Genomic DNA, 25,382 nt, shown 5'->3' with positions numbered 1-25,382 from the left:
CCTATCATTTATAACTTATACTCCTATCATTTATAACTTATACTCCTATCATTTATAACTTATACTCCTATCATTTATAACTTATACTGCTATCATTTATAACTTATACTCCTATCATTTATAACTTATACTCCTATCATTTATAACTTATACTCCTATCATTTATAACTTATACTCCTATCATTTATAACTTATACTCCTATCATTTATAACTTATACTCCTATCATTTATAACTTATACTCCTATCATTTATAACTTATACTCCTATCATTTATAACTTATACTCCTATCATTTATAACTTATACTCCTATCATTGCACATGTAGACCAAGCCGTCACTTACAATGAATGGGTTACTTGTCAGATGATACAAAAATGTGATAGTCCCCAGCAGAAAGTGATCCTCTCCATTCTCAGCTTTAGATGGAGTTATCATCTATCTATCTATCTATCTATCTATCTATCTATCTATCTATCTATCTATCTATCTATCTATCTATCTATCTATCTATCTATCTATCTATCTATCGTGAAGGAAATAAGTATTTGATCCCTTGCTGATTTTGTAAGTTTGCCCACTGTCAAAGTCATGAACAGTCTAGAATTTTTAGGATAGGTTAATTTTACCAGTGAGAGATAGATTATATTTTTTAAAAAAACAGAAAATCACATAGTCAATATTATATATATTTATTTGCATTGTGCACAGAGAAATAAGTATTTGATCCCCTACCAACCATTAAGAGTTCAGCCTCCTCCAGACCAGTTACACGCTCCAAATCAACTTGGTGCCTGCATTAAAGACAGCTCTTACATGGTCACCTGTATAAAAGACTCCTGTCCACAGACTCAATTAATCAGCCTGACTCTAACCTCTACAACATGGGCAAGACCAAAGAGCTTTCTAAGGATGTCAGGGACAAGATCATAGACCTGCACAAGGCTGGAATGGGCTACAAAACCATAAGTAAGACGCTGGGTGAGAAGGAGACAACTGTTGGTGCAATAGTAAGAAAATGGAAGTCATACAAAATGACTGTCAATCGACATCGATCTGGGGCTCCTGGCAAAATCTCACCTCGTAGGGTATCCTTCATCCTGAGGAAGGTGAGAGCTCAGCCGAAAACTACACGGGGGGAACTTGTTAACCCCTTCCCGCTCCTTGACGTACTATTACGTCATGGCAGCTGTATCGTTCGCGCTCCATGCCGTAATAGTACGTCTCGGGAGTAACGGCCGTTTCGGCCGTCCTCCCGACACATACAGGAGCTGTGACGCTGCTGTCTTGTTCAGCAGCTGTCACAGCTCCTACAGCGGGGACCGATCGCTGTGTCCCCGCTGATTAACCCCTTAAAAGCCGCGTTCTATAGAGATCGCGGCTTTTTAGGGGTTAAGCTGCCATCGCTGGCCTGCTACGCGATAGCGGCCGGCGATGGTGACTATGGCAACCGGACACCAAACAATGGCGTCCGGGTATGACATAGACGGAAGCCTAGTGGGTCTTGACAACGTCAGGACCCACTATGCTTGCTGTCAGTGAGTAGCTGACAGTTCTAATACACTGCACTACGCATGTAGTGCAGTGTATTAGAATAGCGATCAGGGACTCCTGCCCTCATGTCCCCTAGTGGGACAAAGTAATAAAGTAAAAAAAAAGTTAAAAAAAGATGTGTAAAAATAAGAAAATAAAAGATTTAAAAGTAATAAAAGTAAAAATCCCCCTTTTTCCCTTATCAGTCCTTTATTATTAATAAAAATATATAAACAAACAAATAAACTATACATAATTGGTATCGCCGCGTCCGTAACGGCCTGAACTACAAAATTATTTCATTATTTATCCCGCACGGTGAACGCCGTAAAATAAAATAATAATAAACCGAACCACAATCACAATTCTTTGGTCACTTCACCTCCCAAAAAATGGAATAAAAAGAGATCAAAAAGTCGCATGTACCTAAATATGGTACTGATCGAAACTACAGTTCGTTACGCAAAAAATAAGTCCTCGCACAGCTTTATTGATTGAAAAATAAAAACGTTCTGGCTCTTAGAATAAGGTAACACAAAAAGTTAATGATTGTTTACAAAACGTATTTTATTGTGCAAACGCCATAAGACATAAAAAAAACTATAAACATCTGGTATCGCCGTAATCGTATCGCCCCGCAGAATAAAGTGAATATGTCATTTATAGCGCATGGTGAACGCTGTAAAAAAAACGAAAAAAAAACCAATAGTACAATTGCTGTTTTTTAGTCATCACGCCACCTAAAAATAGAATAAAAACTGATCAAAAAGCCGCATGCACCCCAAGAAAACTACAATGGAATCCTCAAGGGGTCTAGTTTCCAAATTGGGGTCACTTTTGGGGGGTTCCCAATGTTTTGGCACCACAAGACCTCTTCAAACCGGACATGGTGCCTAATAAAAAAGAGGCTTCAAAATCCACTAGGTGCTCCTTTGCTTCGGATGTCGGTGCTTCAGTCCATTACCGCCCGAGGGCCACATGTGGGATATTTCTCAAAACTGCAGAATCTGGGCAATACGTATTAATTTGCGTTTCACTTATAAATCCTTTTGTGTTATAAAAAAAATGGTATAAAGAGGATTTTCTGACAAAAAAAAAATGTAAATTTCACCTCTACTTTGCTCTAAATTTTTGTGAAACACCTAAAGGGTTCATAAACTTTCTAAATGCTGTTGTGAATACTTTGAGGGGTCTAGTTTCTAAAATGGGGTATTTGATAGGGGTTTCTAATATATGGGCCCCTCAAAGCAACTTCAGAACTGAACTGGAACCTAAAAAAATAAATAAATGAGGCAATACTTCGCTTCTTACATTATACTGATAATGAGCCGTGCCCACCCCGAGATGACCCCAGTTTTGACCGTTTGTATAAACGGAGACCCCTATTAGACCGTTCCAGTGCCCGGTTTTCCCAAGCATACACCCCCGAGAAGTGTATTTCTATTGATGAGTCCCTGGTACATTTTAAAGGGAGGGTTCAATTCCGCGAGTACCTGCCGGGTAAGAGGGCAAGGTATGGCGTGAAGATGTATAAGCTGTGAGAGTGCATCAGGGTATACCTACAGGTTTAGGATATATGAAGGAAAGGCCACCCCCAAACCAGACTGCATCCTGGACTACAATAGGTACATGGGAGGGATGGACTTGTAAGATCAAGCCCTGAAGCCCTACAGCGCCATGCGGTGTGGTATAAGAAGCTGGCCGGGCACATCATACAGATGGCATTGTACAATGCGTACATGCTACGTCGATGTGCAGGCCAGACGGGAACTTTCCTGGAATTTCAAGAGGTGATTATCAAGAACCTAATCTTTAGGGACCAAGAAGGGGGGGCACCCAGTACTTCTGGAAGCGAGCCCACACGCATCGTACCAGGGCAACACTTTCCAGGAGAAGTTCCCCAAACTGGCAAGAAGGGAAAAAGTCAAAAGAGGTGCAAAGTCTGCTATAAGAGGGCGATAATGGATGACACAATATATCAATGTGACACGTGTCCCGAATAATCAGAGCTCTGTATGAAAGTGTTTTAAAATTTATCATACATCCCTTGGTTTATAATTTACCCCAATTTTACTTACCCTGATGCACTCCGCACAGCTTATCCCCCCCCCCCGTCTTTCCCCTCTGGGCCCTGCTGTGTGTCCAGGCAGCTGATAACAGCCACATGTAGGGTATTGCCATACCCGGGAGAACCCACATTACAGTTTATGGGGTGTAGGTCTCCGGTCAAAATGCTCACTACACCTCTAGATGAATGCCTTAAGGGTGTAGTTTTTAAAACGGGGTCACTTCTTGTGAGTTTCAACTGTCCTGGTACCTCAGGGGCTTCTGCATACATGACTTCGCACTAGAAAATCCCCAGTAGGCCAAATGGTGGTCCTTTCCTTCTGAGCCCTCCCATTGGCCCAAACGGCAGTTTATCACAACAAATGGGGTATTGCGGCACTCAGAACAAATTGCGCAACAGAATGGGGTATTTTGTTTCTTGTGAAAATAAGAAATTTTCAGCCAAAACTACATATTATTTGAAAAAAATAATTTTGTTTTCATTCCCAGCCCAATTCAAATAAGTTCTGTGAAAAAACTATGGGGTCAAAATGGTCACAACACCCATAAATGAATTCCTTGAGGGGTGTAGTTTCCAAAATGGGGTCATTTGTGATTGGTTTCTATTGCTTTGATACCTCTGGGGCTCTGCAAATGCGACATGGCACCTGAAAACCAATCCAGCAATATCTGTACTCCAAAGAACACAGAGCGCTCCTTTCCTTCTGAGCCCTCCCATGGGCCCAAACTGCAGGTTATCACCACAAATGGGGTATTGCCGCACTCAGGACAAATTGGGCAACAAAATGGAGTATTTTATTTCTTGTGAAAATAAGAATTTTTGAGCTAAAATGACATATTATTGGAAAATATATATATTTTTTTAATTCCCAGCCCAATTCAAATAAGTTCTGTGAAGAAACTATGGAGTCTAAATGGTCACGTTACCCATAAATGAATTCCTTGAGGGGTGTAGTTTCCAAAATGGGGTCACTTCCGGTGGGTTTCCATTGCTTTGATACCTCTGGGGCTCTGCAAATGCGACATGGCACCCGAAAACCAAACCAGCAAAATCTGTACTCCAAAGAACACACAGCGCTCCTTCCCTTCTGAGGCCTCCCATGGGCCCAAACGGCAGTTTATTGCCACAAATGGGGTATTGATGCACTCAGGAGAAATTGGGCAACAAAATTGAGTATTTTGTTCCCTGTGAAAATAAGATATTTTGGTTAAAAATTACATCTTATTGGAAAAAATGTCATTTTTTTAATGTCACAGCCCAATTGAAATACATGCTGTGAAAAAACTGTGCGGTCAAAATGGTAACAACAACCCTAAATGAATTCCTTGAGGGGTGTAGTTTCCAAAATGGGGTCACTATTGGGGGATTCCTACTTTTTTGACACCTCAACACCTCTTCAAACCTGGCATGCTGCCTAAAATATATTCTAATAAAAAAAGAGGACTCAAAATGCACTAGGTGCTTCTTTGCTTCTAGGGCTTATGTTTTAGTCCACGAGCGCAGTAGGGCCATATGTGGGACTTTTATAAAAACTGCAGAATCTGGACAATACATATTTAGTAGTGTTTCTCTGGTAAAACCTTCTGTGTTACCGAAAAAAAAATGAATAAAATTGAAATTCAGCAAGAAAAATGAAATTTGCAAATTTCACCTCCACTTTGCTTTAATTCCTGTGAAATGCCTGAAGGGTTAAAAAACTTTCTAACTGCTGTTTTGAATACTTTCAGGGGTCTAGTTTTTAAAATGGGGTGTCTTAACAGGGTTTCTAATACATAGGCCCCACAAAGCCACTTCAGAACTCAAGAGGTACCTTAAAAAAAAGGCTTTTGAAATTTTCTTAAAAATATGAGAAATTGCTGTTTATGTTCTAAGCCTTGTAACGTCCAAGAAAAATAAAAGAATGTTCAAAAAACGATGCCAATCTAAAGTAGACATATGGTAAATGTGAACTAGTAACTATTTTGGGTGGTATAACCGTCTGTTTTACAAGCAGATGCATTTAAATTCAGAAAAATGCAATTTTTTCAAAATTTTCTCTAAATGTTGCAATTTTTCACCAATAAACACTGAATATATCGACCAAATTTTACCACGAACATGAAGCCCAATGTGTCACGAGAAAACAATCTCAGAATCGCTTGGGTAGGTTTAAGTATTCCGACGTTATTACCACATAAAGTGAAATATGTCAGATTTGAAAAATGGGCTCTGAGCCTTAAGGCCAAAACTAGGCTGCGTCCTTAAGGGGTTAATGATCTCAAGGCAGCTGGAACCACAGTCACCAAGAAAACCATTGGTAACACATTACGCCGTAATGGATTAAAATCCTGCAGTGCCCGCAAGGTCCCCCTGCTCAAGAAGGCACATGTACAGGCCCGTCTGAAGTTTGCAAATGAACATCTGGATGATACTGAGAGTGATTGGGAGAAGGTGCTGTGGTCAGATGAGACTAAAATTGAGCTCTTTGGCATTAACTCAACTCGCCGTGTTTGGAGGAAGAGAAATGCTGCCTATGACCCAAAGAACACCGTCCCCACTGTCAAGCATGGAGGTGGAAACATTATGTTTTGGGGGTGTTTCTCTGCTAAGGGCACAGGACTACTTCACCGCATCAATGGGAGAATGGATGGAGACATGTACCGTCAAATCCTGAGTGACAACCTCCTTCCCTCCACCAGGACATTAAAAATGGCTCGTGGCTGGGTCTTCCAGCACGACAATGACCCGAAACATACAGCCAAGGCAACAAAGGAGTGGCTCAAAAAGAAGCACATTAAGGTCAAGGAGTGGCCTAGCCAGTCTCCAGACCTTAATCCCATCGAAAACGTATGGAGGGAGCTGAAGATCCGAGTTGCCAAGCGACAGCCTCGAAATCCTAATGATTTACAGATGATCTGCAAAGAGGAGTGGGCCAAAATTCCATCTAACATGTGTGCAAACCTCATCAACTACAAAAAATGTCTGACTGCTATCTATCTATCTATCATCTATCCATTCATCCATCCATTCATTTATCCATCCATCCATCTATCTATCTGTCTATCAATATCTATCTCTTACATTTGTGTGTCATATTGAAGTATATTTAAAAATGTAAGCATACAACTTTTTTTTTTTAAAGAAGGTGGCGTTGAGTAATCCCTTTAATGTTACAAGTGTCTCAACAATAGACTGATCCCAAGATCCCCTGCTGGGATCCACAACCAACTGCTATAATCTGTAGTCTACAAGCTCTCTGCCCCGGCTAATAGACAAGTCTCCTGAACAGGTGACACCCCCATCCCCCACTCTCTATTATCTCAGAAAGATCTTTGGGCACCACAGAGTTATTTATTTTTATTAATTTCTGTGCCTCACAATAGAGCAAAATCATACAAATGCTATCTATCTCATATCTATCTATATCTATCTATCTATCTATCTATCTATCTATCTATCTATCTATCTATCTATCTATCTATCTATCTATCTATCTATCTATCTATCTATCTCATATTTATCTATCTATCTATCTATCTATCTATCTATCTATCTATCTATCTATCTATCTATCTATCTATCTATCTATCTATCTATCTATCTGTCTGTCTGTCTGTCTGTCTGTCTGTCTGTCTGTCTGTCTGTCTATGTCTTAATATATCCATGTATGAATTATGTATTTGAATATTATAAATATATGAAAACAAATACATTTTTTATTAATCTTTCGATTCTCATCTGCTGCTAAGAAACAACAACTTTTTCGTTGCATAGTTACATAGTTTGTACGGTTGAAAAAGACACATGTCCATCAAGTTCAACCAAGGGATGGGAAAGGTGAAGTAAAAAAATTCTACACATATGAGCTAATATTTTTTTGTTCTAGGAAATTATCTAAGCCTTTTTTAAAGCCATCTCCTGTCCCTGCTGTGACGGCTCCTGCGGTAGGCTATTCCATAGATTCACAGTTCTCAATGTAAAGAAGCTTTGTCGCCTCTGCAGGTTGAACCTTTTTTTCTCCAGACGGAGGGAGTGCCCCCTTGTTTTTTGAGGGGGTTTTACATGGAACAGGATTTCACCATATTTTTTGTATGTGCCATTAATATATTTATATAAGTTAATCATGTCCCCCCTTAGTCGTCTTTTCTCAAGGCTAAATAGGTTTAGTTCTTTTAATCTTTCCTCATAACTTAGATTCTCCATGCCCCTTATTAGCTTCGTTGCTCTTCTTTGTATTTTTTCCAACTCCAGGGCATCCTTTCTATGAACTGGAGCCCAGAACTGGACTGCATATTCCAGATGAGGCCTCACTAATGCCCTGTAAAGTGGTAATATTACATCCCTGTCCCGCGAGTCCATGCCTCTTTTGATACACGACAATATTTTACTGGCCTTTGAAGCAGCTGATTGACATTGCATGCTGTTATTTAGTTTATGATTTACAAGTACACCCAGATCCTTTTCAACACGTGACTCTGTCAGGTCCGTATTTCACACCGAATAACCACCTCTGTAAATTGAAAGCTGAAGGCATGCCTGGAAAGAAGTACACCACACAAATGTCTGAGGTACAGCTTCAATGTCAGCCAGGAGGAACTGCCCTTTATTCAGAACAAAGAAACACACACAGAGAAGACACATGCCCCTCCCTATAGATGTGTGACTTGCTTGAATTCCATTGGCTCTTCTGCTGTAACTTTTGCTATACATTCTTCTGCACACTCCTCTTTGCATTCCAGGGGGCGGTGTCTTCCATAGGTGTGTCCGACATGAACAAAGAACTTGTTATATATATCAGTATATTACACAAAGAACTGAAATGTATATACATATATGTGAGGATAATATTTTTCAGACAATATACATAGTAATGATCCCTGACAGTCCCCCCTAAAAATATTATTACTCTATCCCTGAGTCTTGCCTAGCAACCTACCACTGACCACTCGAACCAGGCGGGTAGGGGTTTTGGATTTCTTCACCAGCTTGAGACGAGCTACTCCTGATGAGTAACCCCCCTTTGTACCTGGACTTCCAAGGTGTCGGAGTGGTCCTAACTTTCCCTATTCTCCTCTGGATACAGGATGGTTGTCTTGATATAATCTACAAACCGCTGCTGGTTGTAATATATATATATATATATATTAATCCGGTCTACATTTTTATTAACAGTAATAATTGTCGCACTGTCACTTACTGTCCTAATGGGACTTTACCCCTGCAGATATGACAGGTCATGGGCAGCACAGTGACCTTCACATAAAACTCCTCAGATTGTAATTTGCAGCACCGTGGCATATTTACACACATTATAATTATAAACCTCAGACATTATAAACAATAGGGCCTCAGCTAATAACATAATGCTATCACCAATCTTATGCTATCACCCTCAGGTCTCGGGTCCCATCAGTTCATTGCCAGTCCTGTACACCATCGTCTTCTTCTTCTCCTGTCTTCTGCTCTTCACTGACTGTCACCCTCAGGGTAACCCACACAATTGTGGAGTCAGACTACGTTGGTGTCCAGTGGGGGAGTTATTATTACCCCCTCCTGGTCACTTACTTATCAAAACACTTGATCCTGCTGACGGATTCACTCAGGTCTTTGGTCTTTACTTTGCTGATGTCATCAGGACTTGGTTTGGTCCTTCTCATCTGTCCGACACGTCTCCTTTAGTTTACGTCATCAGGCTGTACATAGCACCGCATGTTGTGAGCCTGGGGTGAGATCCCACGTAGGCGGATTAGTGGAGTTGTATTGTGACTATCAAACCCTCCGCATCTGTACTCTTCCTCTGGCAAGTTACTCGTCTGGGCGGCCGCTTAGAATTGTGACACTGCCGTCAGTTCATGATAAACGCGTTGTACTGGCTCAGGCTGTGCCTGCCGCATCTCAGTGATGGAGTTCATCATATTAAAAGTCTTCTAGTTCATGTTTACTGGCACTTGCTGGGGACCCCCAACTCTTGTCAATTGTTAAAATAAATACTAATCTGGTGATAACATCATCCGCATACATTATAAACGTTGTTCTAAGTACATACAATAATGTCAGGCCCCTAAATGACATCAAACACCTTTATATAAGGAAAAACTTCTCTGTTACAATGGACAGGGCACCTAGAAGATGTGTAACTTACTGGGTACATTTCATTTGCACTTGGTGATACCCTTTCAGCAGGATTTGTACCTTGATCTCAGCTGATTGCCTGGAACATCTCCACCTCACAGAAAGATACACAGATTCCACATGTTTATCTGACAAGCGTCTTAAACCTATTTTTCTTACTCTAACCTGGTTCGTTCTACCTGGGAAGGCCTCTCAAGGTCGGTTCTCTTCGTGGGAGGCGGGTATGATAAGGTTGGCACCGGTCTGCCAGGACTGTTCTGTAGGCAAATCAAACAGCTCTAACAGAATTTAGCAGCGACAGCTGTAAAACCTGGGACATACCAATTAGATCTTACCAAATCGATCCTTGCAGTCTTGGGGCATATGTGAGGTCATACACCATCAAAACAAGTGCCATCAAGAGTGAATTGGGTGCCACCGTTCACCTTCCTTTATCCGTCCACATTCTGTTAGAATCTGGTTCTCCCGCCTTCCGCTCCCAGTTGGACACTTCCTGTGGAGAACAAGCTTTTTTATTGCATAAACATTAATTGATCTTAATCAGATAATTCAATTGAAGAAAAACATTAACAAATAACATCTTTACATTAAACGTTCACACTGGTCAGTAACTAAAACTTACAAACTGATTCTCTTTCTTTATATACATATCTATACATACACATATACACTGCACAGAATTCTCTGCTCTAAAATTTCCCTTTCACAACAAAAATAAAAATAAATAAATAAAAATGTTTTCTAATGGGAATATCCCACTTCTGTACCTTTTATCTGACGCATGACTCTAATAGTCCAATGCTAAGGCTGGTCCAGAACTTTACATAAAACTTAACCTCAATATTTAATATTCCCACTAAACTTTTTAAATACAGTTATTAAACAAACTAACTTTGGGACAATGTCTAGAGAACTGCTGACATCTTATCATTGTACAAACACCAGTTCAATACTTGGGATAACATTGTTCCCCTGTCACTTACACACAACGTCTGTAGTGGGGAAAATACAGGCCGGGCTTCAGGCCCACCGAGAACAGGTCTACACACATGAGCACTTTGTCATACACTTCTACCTCGGGTAGTTGTATGTTCTGCAGTCGCTGGGACGGGTAATCTGGCCGGGCTGCACTTTTCACAGGTACCTTTGCTGTTTTACCTATGTCATGCCGTGCGCACATCATGCCGGCTGCTACAAACCTAGTGGTGGCATTATTGTATCCAGGGACAAGCCAATTTACTGACACCTGGCCGCACATACTCTTTTTGTCAGGTCTGTCTTCTCTCGCTCTCTCAATTGGCTTACCCGATGATCCAATAAAGTTCCTACTACCAATGGGCCCATAATTGTGGGCGATGCCAAAAGCGTACCTAGAGTCAGTGTAAATGTCGGCCGTCTTACCTTCTGCCAGGTTACAAGCCTCAGCGAGCACCTCCAGCTCCGCTCCTTGAGATGAACAAGATGGTGAGAGTGGTTTCTGGATAATTTACCTGGTGCCTCGTATCCTGTCTTGTACATATTGTATAATAAAATATCTCTTTATTACAAATTTACATTAAAAACCCATGTCACATATAGATAGAACATCTCAAAGGGGTGGCGTCTTCATTCTCTAAAATAAAACCAAATGTTATACACTTCTCCACACTCATCTGATAATCACGAGCACTTTGAGAATCTCACTTTTATCAGGTTCTGCAAATACTTGATTAATACAAAAACAAATAAAAAGAAAACATTCCTAAAAACTTTACATCAAATTAACAATGTCCAGACAATTTTTGTTTTGCCTTCTCCCTCATCTAAATCCATAAAGACTCGTGTGAGTGACGTCACCTCTGCCTCCTGTGTAAATTTGCTGGAGGGGGATGGTATCTTACACAACCATCTACACAAACCTCAAAATGTAGGTTACTCTCATACACATTTAATCTGGATTACTCATTGGGGTCTCTTACACATTTTTAGATCTTCTGAAACCAAATTAATTAACTCAAAACAAACCAAAATTGTACCTGATCAGTTCCTTCACCCTTCCCCCCTTTGTGGACTCTGCGAAAGTAATGTAGCAGAGTTCAAAACTACATCTCAACATAACAAAGTCTGGCACTCTATCTGTGCGGCACTAGTTTAACCCCCTGTAATGTGCAACAGCCTGAAACAAAAATGACTTTTTCCTGACGAAAATACATTTGATCTTTACAATGACATAACTCATGTGTGAAATCAAAAGCAAAACAATTGTAGTTTGTTATTCAATAAAACAAAAAAAAAATATTATCTCTGATAACATTAATTACTGCAAACCAATAAACTGTATATATATATAGGGAACGGTGGGGGCACATACATTTTCAAAACCCCGTGTCTCACAGTATCTGTAGTTTAATACATCTGAATTAACATCAAAACACATGAAATCTGATCATATCAGAACACATAAATATCGTAACTTTTATCAACAACAGCGCATCCGCAAAAGAGAAGAAATTTATTTCGGTTTGTACACATTACATATATATATATATATATCTCAGCAGTGCATATTGAAATCCCTTTGTCTCATCAGCCCTGCAGACTGCACCCAGTCAGCCCCCCCTCCTCCTCCTCCTCCTCCCAAACACAGCACACTTTAGAGGGGAGGGAGGGGGGGTCACAAACTCACAGCTTCTCACAATCTTAACACTTTCAATGCCGGCAAAACAACATACGTATCTGCAATCATTCATCACACCATTGTATAGGAATTATCTACGTTAATGTTTAACCATACAATCTGTCGGCCACCATCTCTATATTATGATGACGTGTTGCTTCATCTGTGAACTAGACTGGAACTTCTGTAAATAGAAAAAAAACACTACAAATGACAAAATTAACAAGGTGATTATTTCATACTGATTTGGTTGGGCCGGGCGTGGCCACATCAGGGGCAGGGGGGGCAGCCTCTCCCATTGGAAACACAGTGCGCAGCTGTGAAGGGGGGGTGGTTTCCCACCCACAATGAGGACACACTCAACATGAGGTACGGACGCCATTACCGGGCGTTGGCTGGTCCTGTTTTCTAATACATATAACATACAATACCTTTCTTACTCCTAACTTCCATTCACTTCACCAAATCATGAATAGGATCGGGTGATCCTGATGATTTGAATATGGACCGTAAACCATCCATTCTAACAGTCTATATTATACACGTAATTTATATAACAATTTTCGATCTGCAACTCTTGGTCTGGCAGGAAATAATATAATTTCACAGTCTCCAACGCTAAGTCTCGCCGAAATAGTATAATCTCTAGTCTGCAATGTATTTATCATTACATCTCGCTAGAATTATAAAAATCTTTAATTAGACTCTCAAAAATATTCAATTAGACTCTCTGGCCTCGCTGGAAATATAAAAATTCCACAGTCTGCAGCTCTCTGGTCGTGTTATATAACTTTATCTATTTAGACTCTCTGGCCTCGCTGGAAATATAAAAATTCCACAGTCTGCAGCTCTCTGGTCGTGTTATATAACTTTATCTATTTAGACTCTCTGGCCTCGCTGGAAATATAAAAATTCCACAGTCTGCAGCTCTCTGGTCGTGTTATATAACTTTATCTATTTAGACTCTCTGGCCTCGCTGGAAATATAAAAATTCCACAGTCTGCAGCTCTCTGGTCGTGTTATATAACTTTATCCAGTCCCTAACTACCCAGAGGATGGTTAGTCGGGCGCGACTAGGGTCTCACAGGTTTTCAACCTCACAGCGGAAAATATCACCTCTGTCGCCTGAGATAATCCAGGAAATCAACAAAAGGGTTCTACAGATCGCTACAAGACTGCCCACTAACACAGATAAGACGAAGATTTATAAAATCAATTCGCTTACCGTGTTATTGCGGAGGTGATCAAATTCCTTCAGTGGGCAACTTTGAGTCCTCTGTTTCACCCTGTGATTGTCGACTGTCCGGATTTTGATTTTTCCTCGAGTGAGGTCCCGGCTTCGGCACCAAATGTCAGGTCCGTATTTCACACCGAATAACCACCTCTGTAAATTGAAAGCTGAAGGCATGCCTGGAAAGAAGTACACCACACAAATGTCTGAGGTACAGCTTCAATGTCAGCCAGGAGGAACTGCCCTTTATTCAGAACAAAGAAACACACACAGAGAAGACACATGCCCCTCCCTATAGATGTGTGACTTGCTTGAATTCCATTGGCTCTTCTGCTGTAACTTTTGCTATACATTCTTCTGCACACTCCTCTTTGCATTCCAGGGGGCGGTGTCTTCCATAGGTGTGTCCGACATGAACAAAGAACTTGTTATATATATCAGTATATTACACAAAGAACTGAAATGTATATACATATATGTGAGGATAATATTTTTCAGACAATATACATAGTAATGATCCCTGACAACTCCCCCAGTGTAGCTCCCCCTAGGACATATGATGCATGCAGGTTGTTCGTACCCAGATGCATAACTTTACATTTATCTACATTAAACTTAATTTGCCAAGTGGACGCTCTATCATCTATCTATCTATCTATCTATCTATCTATCTATCTATCTATCTATCTATCTATCTATCTATCTATCTATCTATCTATCTATCTATCTATCTATCTATCTATCTATCTATCATCTGTCTGTCATATCTAGATATTAATATATCCATGTATGAATTATCTATTTGCATATTATAAATATATGAAAACAAATACATTTTTTATTAATCTTTCGATTCTCATCTGCTGCTAATAAAGAAATTAGATAAAACAATGTAATATTTTTAATCAGTTTATTGAAGCATAAAGAAAAACAATTGTAACATTATGTAAGGTGCATTTATTAGTGTAATTTCAAATTATATGGAAAATGGCAACATTTGGTTCCATTCAAAAGGGTAGGAGTAGGACGGGGGCAAAGTAAAATATCTATGTCCCTCATATACCATCACACTTCTGCTGTGGGTCATCATATTGAAGCATGTCCACCATTGCAACCACTTTTCTCTTTTGTTCTCTAATACATTTCAAATAAAGGTAAAAAATCAACTTTGCAAATAATCTTGGCATATAGCCGTGTGGTGTTACATTTCCAGGACCCTCACAAATCCTGAAATTAAAGGGGTTGCAGCGCCCCTTCTTAGTTTCTTTCTGTATACCGACCCCTTCTGGTCACTGGCTGTACAGGGAATTGCAGTTACCTTCACAGCAGGGTTGCCGGCAGCGCCGCTTTTAGAAGCATTGAGGCAATAAAAAAGAAATTGGTTGCAAAAGTGTGCACACCCCTTAATTAGAATGAGTTTGTGAATTATCTGGTTTTAATTGCGTTTTAAAGCTACTATCTAAAGTGATCTGATAAGGGGGACAGCAGGAAACAAAGTAGAAAAGATTATACATAAAATATGGGAGGGTTTGGTCTGAAGAAGTAGAAACAAGGACCAATTCTAGTAATACAAGTGCAAAAATGAAGCTTACAATGTCAAACTAGCTTGACCTTGACATCCGGCTCAACTACGTTTCAATAATAAAGTCATCTATGTACCTGTGAAAACTAAATCACTTTGTGTTAAAAAAAAAAAGTTGAAGTAGAGAGTATATCTAATATAAAATAAATAATATAAAGTGCCAGATGGTAATGACTATAACCAATACAGTAATACACAGAATAGTGCTGTTCAATTAGTGTCTGTCTCTACAGCTGGCCATACATAAGATGTGGGCCAAATGCTCGTTCAGCCGACAGCCCTGGACAATTTATTCATTGTATCTCTTGCTTTCTAATATGTCTTAAACAGAGACCCATTGGTAGCATTGGGATTTTGTTGGCAAGGATAAAAGGTAATAAGTGGGACAGAATTAGAGAAAATAGACACAAAAAAAAAGTATTGGCATTGCAACCTCTGTCCAAAATTAGAAAGGCCTTTAACCTATTCCACAATCTTCTGAACCAGAAGGCCCCACAAGGGACAGGGACAAGTTGCCTTCCTTGGCTGAAGCTCAGGGAGACCGGTCAGTGCTCCGATGTCTGTCTCGGCCACCACCCAAGGATACGTTGGAGCTCAAAATAGTGAAGATGGTGTGTTAATAACTTTTTCTATCCTTTCCAATTTACAATTTCATGAATAATATTGACAAGAAGCAAGAAAACTAAACTGGGGAGGTAGAAGTCGTATCTGTGTAATCATTGCAGATATCCAAACCTACCCACCACTTCTCAAACCGATGATGCTCTAAAAATAGCAGGGAAAAGGGCAGATTAAAGCCTTAGTAAAGTGCATGAGAACATTTTTCACTTGGAACCAGCAATAAACTAACTATATTGTTGGCTTACACTGGCTTCCAATTTGTATACTTTGGAAGTTTTTGATGTCTTCACTTCCTTAACTAACAAAGTCTAAATGACCTCGACCTCAGATCCTAAACAAAGGCTGGTGTTATCCCCCCAAATCATCACAGTTGGGTGGTTGGAATTGGAAGAAGAGTCATCTGTGGTATCATGTAGAATGATGCATTCAATATCCCCACGATTCTCCACTACAATTAACTCCTCTTCTCCTTCTATTATAATGACTTCACTCTCGTAATCTCCCATCTCAACATCCTCTTCCTCAAGAACAATCTCAGAGGTTTCTTCTGGAATGTCTTCTACTCCCCATGGAAAGTCTAGATTGTTCAGGACAGATGTCGCAGAATACCTGCTGGAAGGATCTTTGGAGAGCAGTGCATGAAATAAATCTTGAGCCTTCCTGTTGAACTTGGCCCAATGTTTTGGAGGTGGAATATGGTCTACAAAACGTTGCCAGTAGATAAATTCCAGGAATAGTTGATCTTTTTTTATTGCTCTTTTCCATGGAACAGATCCAGTGAATGTAACATAGAGGAGCACACCTAGAGCCCATATGTCAACACTAGGGTCCAAGACAATGGTTTCTTTACGTTTCAATTTACAAAGTTCTGGAGACATGTAGGGTATAATAGGTGACATGTATGGAACAAGGGTTCCTGTAATCTGTGTCAGGCCAAAGTCACTCAGTTTAATGTGGTAACATTCCTTGTCCATTAGTAGGACATTGTCTGGTTTCAGGTCTCTGTGCACCAGTGCTTTACTGTGCATGTAGTCTAGAGCTTTGGTCAACTGTAACGCACAACGCTTCACCATCTCTTCTGGAATTCCCACCTGAAAAAGTAGAAGAGAACTTTAGAATCGTATTTTATCTGGATATAAAAATGTGTCTATATCAAGCAAATGTGGAAATAGTCTATGAGCATAAAAACATCTGTCTGTAAGGAAAACTAAGAACACCATTCATGAGCACGTTCCTTCAGACTATCCCCAGTAAAAAAAAAATTGAAAGATTTTTTTTTTTAAATTACTAAATATCCCAAAACATTTAAAGTGTAGCTAAACATTTGACAAACTTCTGAGATGTCATAGTGACATGTCAGAAGTTTGGATTGGTGGGGGTCCGAGCACTGAGACCCTCACCAATCGCTAGAACGAAGCAGCTAAAGCGTTTGTGTGAGCGTTCAGCTGCTTCGTGTCTGTTCGGCTGTTTCTGGAAATAAATGTATCGGTGTATGGACTCAAAAGAAAGTCTATGAGCCCGTACACCGATACATCGGCTTTCCGGAAAAAGCCGAACAGGCACGAAGCGGCTGAGCGCTCACACGAGCACTTCAGCTGCTTCGTTCTAGACATTGGTGGGGGTCTCAGTGCTCGGACCCCACCAATCCAAACTACTGACATGTCCCTATGACATGTCAGAAGTTTGTCAAACGTTTATCTAAACTTTAAAGGGGTTTCCCATTAGAGACATTTCTGACATATCCACAGGACATGTCATAAATGTCAAATAGATCCGGGTCCCACCTCTGGGTACCCCGTTCTACTGCTCTGTGTTGTGGCTGAAGCATGTGATTCCCTACCATAATTTACAGAAACCGCATAGCTCGCTTAGCTACCCTGTTTCCATAAGTCCCATAGAACTGAATGGTAGTTACGAAAATAGCGTAGCTCGCATGCTACAAAGGCTTCCGTAACTGCCATGCACTACTATAGGAGTTACCAAAACAGCGTAGCTAAGCTACGCGGTTTCCGTAATTCATGGTCGGGTATCGCACTTTTCAGCTACAACACAGAGCAGTAAAATGGGGTTAAGGGGGCCATGTTTTAGAGATAGGTGCGGGTTCCAGAGGTGGGACCTGCATCTATATGACATTTATGACATACCCTGAGGACATACCCATTTATGACATGCACCAAATAAAGGACAAATACTTACACCAGTCTGGATGAGGGAGTGGAGGGATCCTGCAAGAGCCATTTTCTGGGTCAGAACGTAGTGGTCAACGAAATCCATACAGATTGAGTAAGTGAAGATGATGCCTTTGTAGCTTGACAGGTAGATGGACACGCAAAGCTCATTGAGGAAAGCTTGCAACGTTGTTCTCTCTTTCTTCATCAGTTTCAGGGCAACAATTTTACCTATTTGGAAGAAAATATATATTTAAAACTCAAATACTATGTGGAGAATGACCTCCCCCCCCCCTTAATAATAGCCTTTAAAGGTGTAATATAGTCAACTGAGACACATTTGTGAAGATCCCATTGATGAAGTCTGGCAATAGGGACCACCACTGATTTTGAGAATCAAAAAGCTTAGTAAAAATCTTAGTACCCCTTTGACATTGCTAGTGATGCATCCTAATCACATTCTATACCATGAAAGCCATATAAGAAAAAACTATTATGGAATTACAACTTTCAAAATTGTGGTTAATTTGATAAACATTATTCCAGAAAATCGATCTCTGATTGACAAATTTTAGGCTTACCAGACTTCTTCTCACGAGCCATGATAACTTCACCATAGCTCCCTTTGCCCAGATTCTTCAGCACTTGGAAATCATTTTCTCCAATCTTTTGGATGTGAAATTCTGGAGTCTTTTCCATGATCGCTTAGAAGAGACTCTGTCTATGCACACAATCAAAATAAATTACTATTAGAAAATATAGGAGACATATAACATGAACATTGAAGATTACACTAAGAATATCATATAATTGAGGATTATGAGTGGTAAATCTATTGAGTTGGCAAAAAGTTAGAAACTTTACAGCATAAGATTGAAACTTACCTGGGCAATGAAGATTCACTTGGATTTCCCCAAGAAGAATTCCCTCCTATGGAGCACAGGAGCTTCAGTCTCCCAAACGGCAAGGTTGACTCTCTAGGAGTTGATCTTTGGGATGAGAAGAACTTGCAGACAGGTCCACCTTACCAGAAATGACTGCAATGCAAGAGGTCCACTGTCTCTTATAAGGACAATGTGGCCAAGAGTTGAGGTTCCTCCATCCATATATAATTGGATGTAAATTACCTCTTTGTATATGTAAATGCAGGTATCACGTAGAACTTGATGTCTCATTGGGTCTTTTTGTGACTGGACAATATATGAATAACTCGGGTAATTAAGGATGTCAGGGAGGAGTCCATGTGTTATTGTTACTAGTACTTGCCATTTCTTAATATAATTAATTGAAGAGATTTAGGAGCTTTTGACATATTAAGGTCCATTTCTACCTATTGCTGTGGTGACAACAACCTTATGTATACTCCTATATGTATCATGTATATGCTCTTTATTCAGGTTTGTGTCCTGTTGAAACAACAATAAGTCCTAAATGTAAGTTGAACCTCCCATATTATATCTCTTACAAGAAAACTATGAAATGGTTAACACTATGACAAGGTCATACAGGTGTCTAAATAGAAGAAGAGCTGTCAATCATATACATAGAGTGTTACTGGGGTACATCGGCCCCCCACCAGAATGATTGTCTGGAAGGTCCATCCTCCAGCTTTACAGTACATGTCTGTTTATCATTTCTTTATAACTTATACTCCTATCATTTATAACTTATACTCCTATCATTTATAACTTATACTCCTATCATTTATAACTTATACTCCTATCATTTATAACTTATACTCCTATCATTTATAACTTATACTGCTATCATTTATAACTTATACTCCTATCATTTATAACTTATACTCCTATCATTTATAACTTATACTCCGATCATTTATAACTTATACTCCTATCATTTATAACTTATACTCCTATCATTTATAACTTATACTCCTATCATTTATAACTTATACTCCTATCATTTATAACTTATACTCCTATAATTGCACATGTAGACCATACCGTCACTTACAACTAATGGGTTACTTGTCAGATAATGCAAAAATGTGATAGTCCCCAGCAGAAAGTGATCCTCTCCATTCTCAGCTTTAGATGGATCTATCTATCATCTATCTATCTATCTATCTATCTATCTATCTATCTATCTATCTATCTATCTATCTATCTATCTATCTATCTATCTATCTATCTATCTATCTATCTATCGTTGCATAGTTACATAGTTACATAGTTTGTACGGTTGAAAAAGACACATGTCCATCAAGTTCAACCAAGGGATGGGAAAGGGGAAGTAAAAAATTTCTACACATAGGAGCTAATATTTTTTTATTCTAGGAAATTATCTAAGCCTTTTTTAAAGCCATCTACTGTCCCTGCTGTGACGGCTCCTGCGGTAGGCTATTCCATAAATTCACCGTTCTCACAGTAAAGAAGGCTTGTCGCCTCTGCAGGTTGAACCTTCCTTTTTCCAGACGGAGGGAGTGCCCCCTTGTTTTTTGAGTTTTTTTTACATGGAACAGGATTTCACCATATTTTTTGTATGTGCCATTCATATATTTATATAAGTTAATCATGTCCCCCCTTAGTCGTCTTTTCTCAAGGCTAAATAGGTTTAGTTCTTTTAATCTTTCCTCATAATTTAGATTCTCCATGGCCCTTATTAGCTTTGTTGCTCTTCTTTGTATTTTTTCCAACTCCAGGGCATCCTTTCTATGAACTGGAGCCCAGAACTGAACTGCATATTCTAGATAAGGCCTCACTAATGCTTTGTAAAGTGGTAATATTACATCCCTGTCCCGCGAGTCCATGCCTCTTTTGATACACGACAATATTTTACTTGCCTTTGAAGCAGCTGATTGACATTGCATGCTGTTATTTAGTTTATGATTTACAAGTACACCCAGATCCTTTTCAACAAGTGACTCCCCCAGTGTAGCTCCCCTTGGACATATGATGCATGCAGGTTGTTCGTACCCAGGTGCATAACTTTACATTTATCTACATTAAACTTCATTTTCCAAGTAGACGCCCAAACACTTAGTTTGTTTAAATCTGCCTGTAATTCATGAACATCTTCCATAGTCTGAACTATACTACATAGCTTGGTGTCATCTGCAAAAGTAGAAATAGTGCTATTAATCCCATCCTCTATATCATTAATAAATAAGTTGAATAATAGTTGTCCCAGCACTGAACCCTGGGGTACACCACTTATTACCGGGGACTATTCAGAGTAGGTATCACTGACCACAACTCTCTGGATACGGTCCTTGAGCCAATTCTCAATCCAATTACAAACTATATTTTCTAAACCTATAGTCCTTAATTTACCCATTAGACGTCTATGGGGGACAGTGTCAAATGCCTTTGCAAAGTCCAAAAACACTAAATCCACAGCGGCCCCTCTGTCTAGGCTTCTGCTTACCTCTTCATAAAAACAAATCAGGTTGGTTTGACAGCTTCTGTCCTTAGTAAAACCGTGCTGGCTGTAACTTATAATACTATTTATTGTCACATAATTCTGTATATAGTCCCTCAATAGCCCCTCTAACATTTTCCCCACAATTGATGTTAAGCTTACTGGTCTATAATTACCCGGCGAAGACCTAGAGCCCTTTTTGAAAATAGGCACCACATTTGCCCTGCGCCAGTCCCTTGGCACTATACCAGTCATGAGAGACTCTCTAAATATTATGAAGAGGGGGACAGAAATAACAGAACTAAGCTCCTTAAGAACTCTAGGGTGTAGCCCATCTGGTCCCGGGGCCTTGTGTACGTTTATTTTATTTAATTTAGCTTGGACCATATCTACATTCATCCAATTCAGTATATCAACTGATATATTAACAGCACTGGCAGCGGCTACATCAGCTGCTCTTTCTTCAGTTGTATATACAGAGCTAAAGAACCCATTTAGTAACTCTGCCTTCTCTTGATCCCCTGTGACCAACTCCCCATTACCACTATCTAAGGGTCCTACATGTTCAGACCTTAGCTTTTTAGCATTTATATACTTGAAGAATTTTTTGGGATATGTTTTACTATCCTTGGCCACCTGCGTTTCATTTTGTATTTTTGCTGATTTTATTATCTTTTTACAGATTTTATTAAGCTCTTTATATTTTACAAAGGCTGCAGATGTACCCTCAGATTTGTATTTTTTAAATGCCCTTTTTTTGTCATGTATTGCCCCTTTCACAGAAGGTGTAAGCCATGTGGGGTTTAATTTTAGTCGTTTATACTTGTTACCTATAGGATTACATTTTGCACTATAATTACCCAAAGTAGATTTGAAAATCTCCCATTTATCATTTGTCCCATTATTTGACATTAGTTCTTCCCAGTCTATATCCTGAATTGCCGCCCTCATCCTGGGGAAATTGGCCTTCTTAAATTAAATGTTTTTGCCCTCCCAGCCTGCGTTTGTTTTTTACAGTATAGGTAAAATATAACTATATTATGATCACTGTTACCGAGGTTTTCACGAACATTGACATTCCCAACAAGCTCTGCATTATTAGAAATGACCAGATCCAACAGAGCTTCACCTCTAGTCGGGTCTTCCACAAACTGGCCCATAAAATTTTCCTGCAACAGGTTGAGGAAATGTCTCCCCTTTGCAGTTGAAACCGAACCATGACACCAATTAATATCCCGGTAATTAAAATCTCCCATTATCACTACAGTACCCGCCTGTGCAGCCCGCTCCATCTGTTTATATAGCTGACCTTCCATCTTCAGTTATATTGGGGGGTCTATAGATTACACCAAAAGTAATTTTTTCAGTGTTTACCTCCCACAAGGTTTCAACCTCCTCACAATCTTCACCCTATCTTCACATCTATCTATCTATCTATCTATCTATCTATCTATCTATCTATCTATCTATCTATCTATCTATCTATCTATCTATCTATCTATCTATCTATCTATCTATCTATCTATCTATCTATCTATCTATCTATCTATCTATCTATCTATCTATATGTCTGTCTGTCTGTCTGTCTATGTCTTAATATATCCATGTATGAATTATGTATTTGAATATTATAAATATATGAAAACAAATACATTTTTTATTAATCTTTCGATTCTCATCTGCTGCTAAGAAACAACAACTTTTTCGTTGCATAGTTACATAGTTTGTACGGTTGAAAAAGACACATGTCCATCAAGTTCAACCAAGGGATGGGAAAGGGGAAGTAAAAAAATTCTACACATAGGAGCTAATATTTTTTTGTTCTAGGAAATTATCTAAGCCTTTTTTAAAGCCATCTACTGTCCCTCCTGTGACGGCTCCTGCGGTAGGCTATTCCATAGATTCACAGTTCTCACTGTAAAGAAGCCTTGTCGCCTCTGCAGCTTGAACCTTTTTTTCTCCAGACGGAGGGAGTGCCCCCTTGTTTTTTGAGGGGGTTTTACATGGAACAGGATTTCACCATATTTTTTGTATGTGCCATTCATATATTTATATAAGTTAATCATGTCCCCCCTTAGTCGTCTTTTCTCAAGGCTAAATAGGTTTTGTTCTTTTAATCTTTCCTCATAACTTAGATTCTCCATGCCCCTTATTAGCTTCGTTGCTCTTCTTTGTATTTTTTCCAACTCCAGGGCATCCTTTCTATGAACTGGAGCCCAGAACTGGACTGCATATTCCAGATGAGGCCTCACTAATGCCCTGTAAAGTGGTAATATTACATCCCTGTCCCGCGAGTCCATGCCTCTTTTGATACACGACGATATTTTACTGGCCTTTGAAGCAGCTGATTGACACTGCATGCTGTTATTTAGTTTATGATTTACAAGTACACCCAGATCCTTTTCAACAAGTGACTCCCCCAGTGTAGCTCCCCCTAGGACATATGATGCATGCAGGTTGTTCGTACCCAGATGCATAACTTTACATTTATCTACATTAAACTTAATTTGCCAAGTGGACGCTCTATCTATCTATCTATCTATCTATCTATCTATCTATCTATCTATCTATCTATCTATCTATCTATCTATCTATCATCTGTCTGTCATATCTAGATATTAATATATCCATGTATGAATTATCTATTTGCATATTATAAATATATGAAAACAAATATATTTTTTATTAATCTTTCGATTCTCATCTGCTGCTAATAAAGAAATTAGATAAAACAATGTAATATTTTTAATCAGTTTATTGAAGCATAAAGAAAAACAATTGTAACATTATGTAAGGTGCATTTATTAGTGTAATTTCACATTATATGAAAAAAGTCAACATTTGATTCCATTCAGAAGGGTAGGAGTAGGACGGGGGCAAAGTAATATATCTATGTCCCTCATATACATCACACTTCTGCTGTGGGTCACCATATTAAAGCATGTCCACCATTGCAACCATTTTTCCCTTTTGCGCTCTAATACATTTCAAATAAAAGTAAAAAAATCAATTTGGTAAATAATCTTGGCATATAGCCGGGTGGTGTTAAATTTCCAGGACCCTCACCAATCCTGAGATTAAAGGGGTTACAGTGCCCCTTCTTAGTTTCTTTCTGTATACCGACCCCTTCTGGCTACTGGCTGTAAAGGGAACTGAAGTTTTCTTCATAGCAGGGTGGCCGGCAGCACCGCTTTTAGAAGCATTGAGGCAATAAAAAAGAAATTGGTTGCAAAAGTGTGCACACCCCTTAATTATAAAGGTTTTGTGGATTATCTGGTTTTAATTGCGCTTTGAAGCTACTATCTAACGTGATCTGATAAGGGGGACAGCAGGAAACAAAGTAGAAAAGATTATACATAAAATATGGGAGGGTTTGGTCTGAAGAAGTAGAAACAAGGACCAATTCTAGTACTACAAGTGCAAAAATGAAGCTTAAAATGTCAAACTAGCTTGACCTTGACATCCGGCTCAACTACGTTTCAATAATAAAGTCATCTATGTACCTGTGAATTCTAAATCACTTTGTTGTTAAAAAAAAAAGTTGGAGTACAAAGTATATCTAATATAAAATAAATAATATAAAGTGCCAGATGGTAATGAGCAAAACCAATACAGTAATACACAGAATAGTGCTGTTCAATTAGTGTCTGTCTCTAAAGCTGGCCATACATAAGATGTGGGCCAAATGCTCGTTCAGCCAACAGCCCTGGACAATTTATGCATTATATCTCTTGCTTTCTAATATGTCTTAAACAGAGACCCATTGGTAGCATTGGTTTTTTTTTGGCAAGGATAAGAGGTAATAAGTGGGACAGAATTAGAGAAAATATTTAATTAAGGGACAAAAAAAAAAGTATTGGCATTGCAACCTCTGTCCAAAATGAGAAAGGCCTTTAACCTATTCCACAATCTTCTGAACCAGAAGGCCCCTACAAGGGTCAGGGACAAGTTGCCTTCCTTGGCTGAAGCTCATGGAGACCGGTCAGTGCTCAGATGTCTGTCTAGGCCACCACCCAAGGATACGTTGGAGCT

The 25,382-nt window shown here is 39.3% G+C and overlaps 2 protein-coding genes across 2 annotated transcripts in view; one reads left to right on the top strand and one right to left on the bottom strand.

Moving 5' to 3' along the window:
* The window catches only part of EVA1A (eva-1 homolog A, regulator of programmed cell death), a 320,400-nt gene that overhangs the window by 80,087 nt on the left and 214,931 nt on the right, over nucleotides 1-25,382 (top strand). The gene's annotated exons all lie outside the window — the stretch shown is intronic.
* Nucleotides 16,110-18,668, bottom strand: LOC142758975 (serine/threonine-protein kinase SBK1-like). Its single transcript, XM_075860747.1, has 3 exons — nucleotides 18,551-18,668; nucleotides 17,998-18,200; nucleotides 16,110-16,892 (listed from the first exon to the last, which is right to left on the bottom strand). Exons 1-3 carry the CDS (start codon nucleotides 18,666-18,668, stop codon nucleotides 16,110-16,112), a joined length of 1,104 nt encoding a protein of 367 aa, XP_075716862.1.

This window comes from Rhinoderma darwinii, chromosome 4, assembly GCF_050947455.1.
Source record: "Rhinoderma darwinii isolate aRhiDar2 chromosome 4, aRhiDar2.hap1, whole genome shotgun sequence".
Classification (NCBI taxonomy): Eukaryota; Metazoa; Chordata; class Amphibia; order Anura; family Rhinodermatidae; genus Rhinoderma; species Rhinoderma darwinii.
The sequence above is the reverse complement of the archived record's forward strand: the minus strand, read 5'-3'. Positions and strand labels throughout refer to the sequence as shown.

Excerpts from the sequence above, each read along its gene's own strand:
- LOC142758975 (XM_075860747.1), bottom strand. The coding sequence starts at position 18,668 with ATGGAAAAGACTCCAGAATTTCACATCCAAAAGATTGGAGAAAATGAT. Across the intron at positions 18,201-18,550 it reads GGCTCGTGAGAAGAAGTCTG|GTAAAATTGTTGCCCTGAAA; the intron begins GTAAGCCTAAAA and ends TCTTCCAAATAG. Across the intron at positions 16,893-17,997 it reads ACTCCCTCATCCAGACTGGT|GTGGGAATTCCAGAAGAGAT; the intron begins GTAAGTATTTGT and ends CTACTTTTTCAG.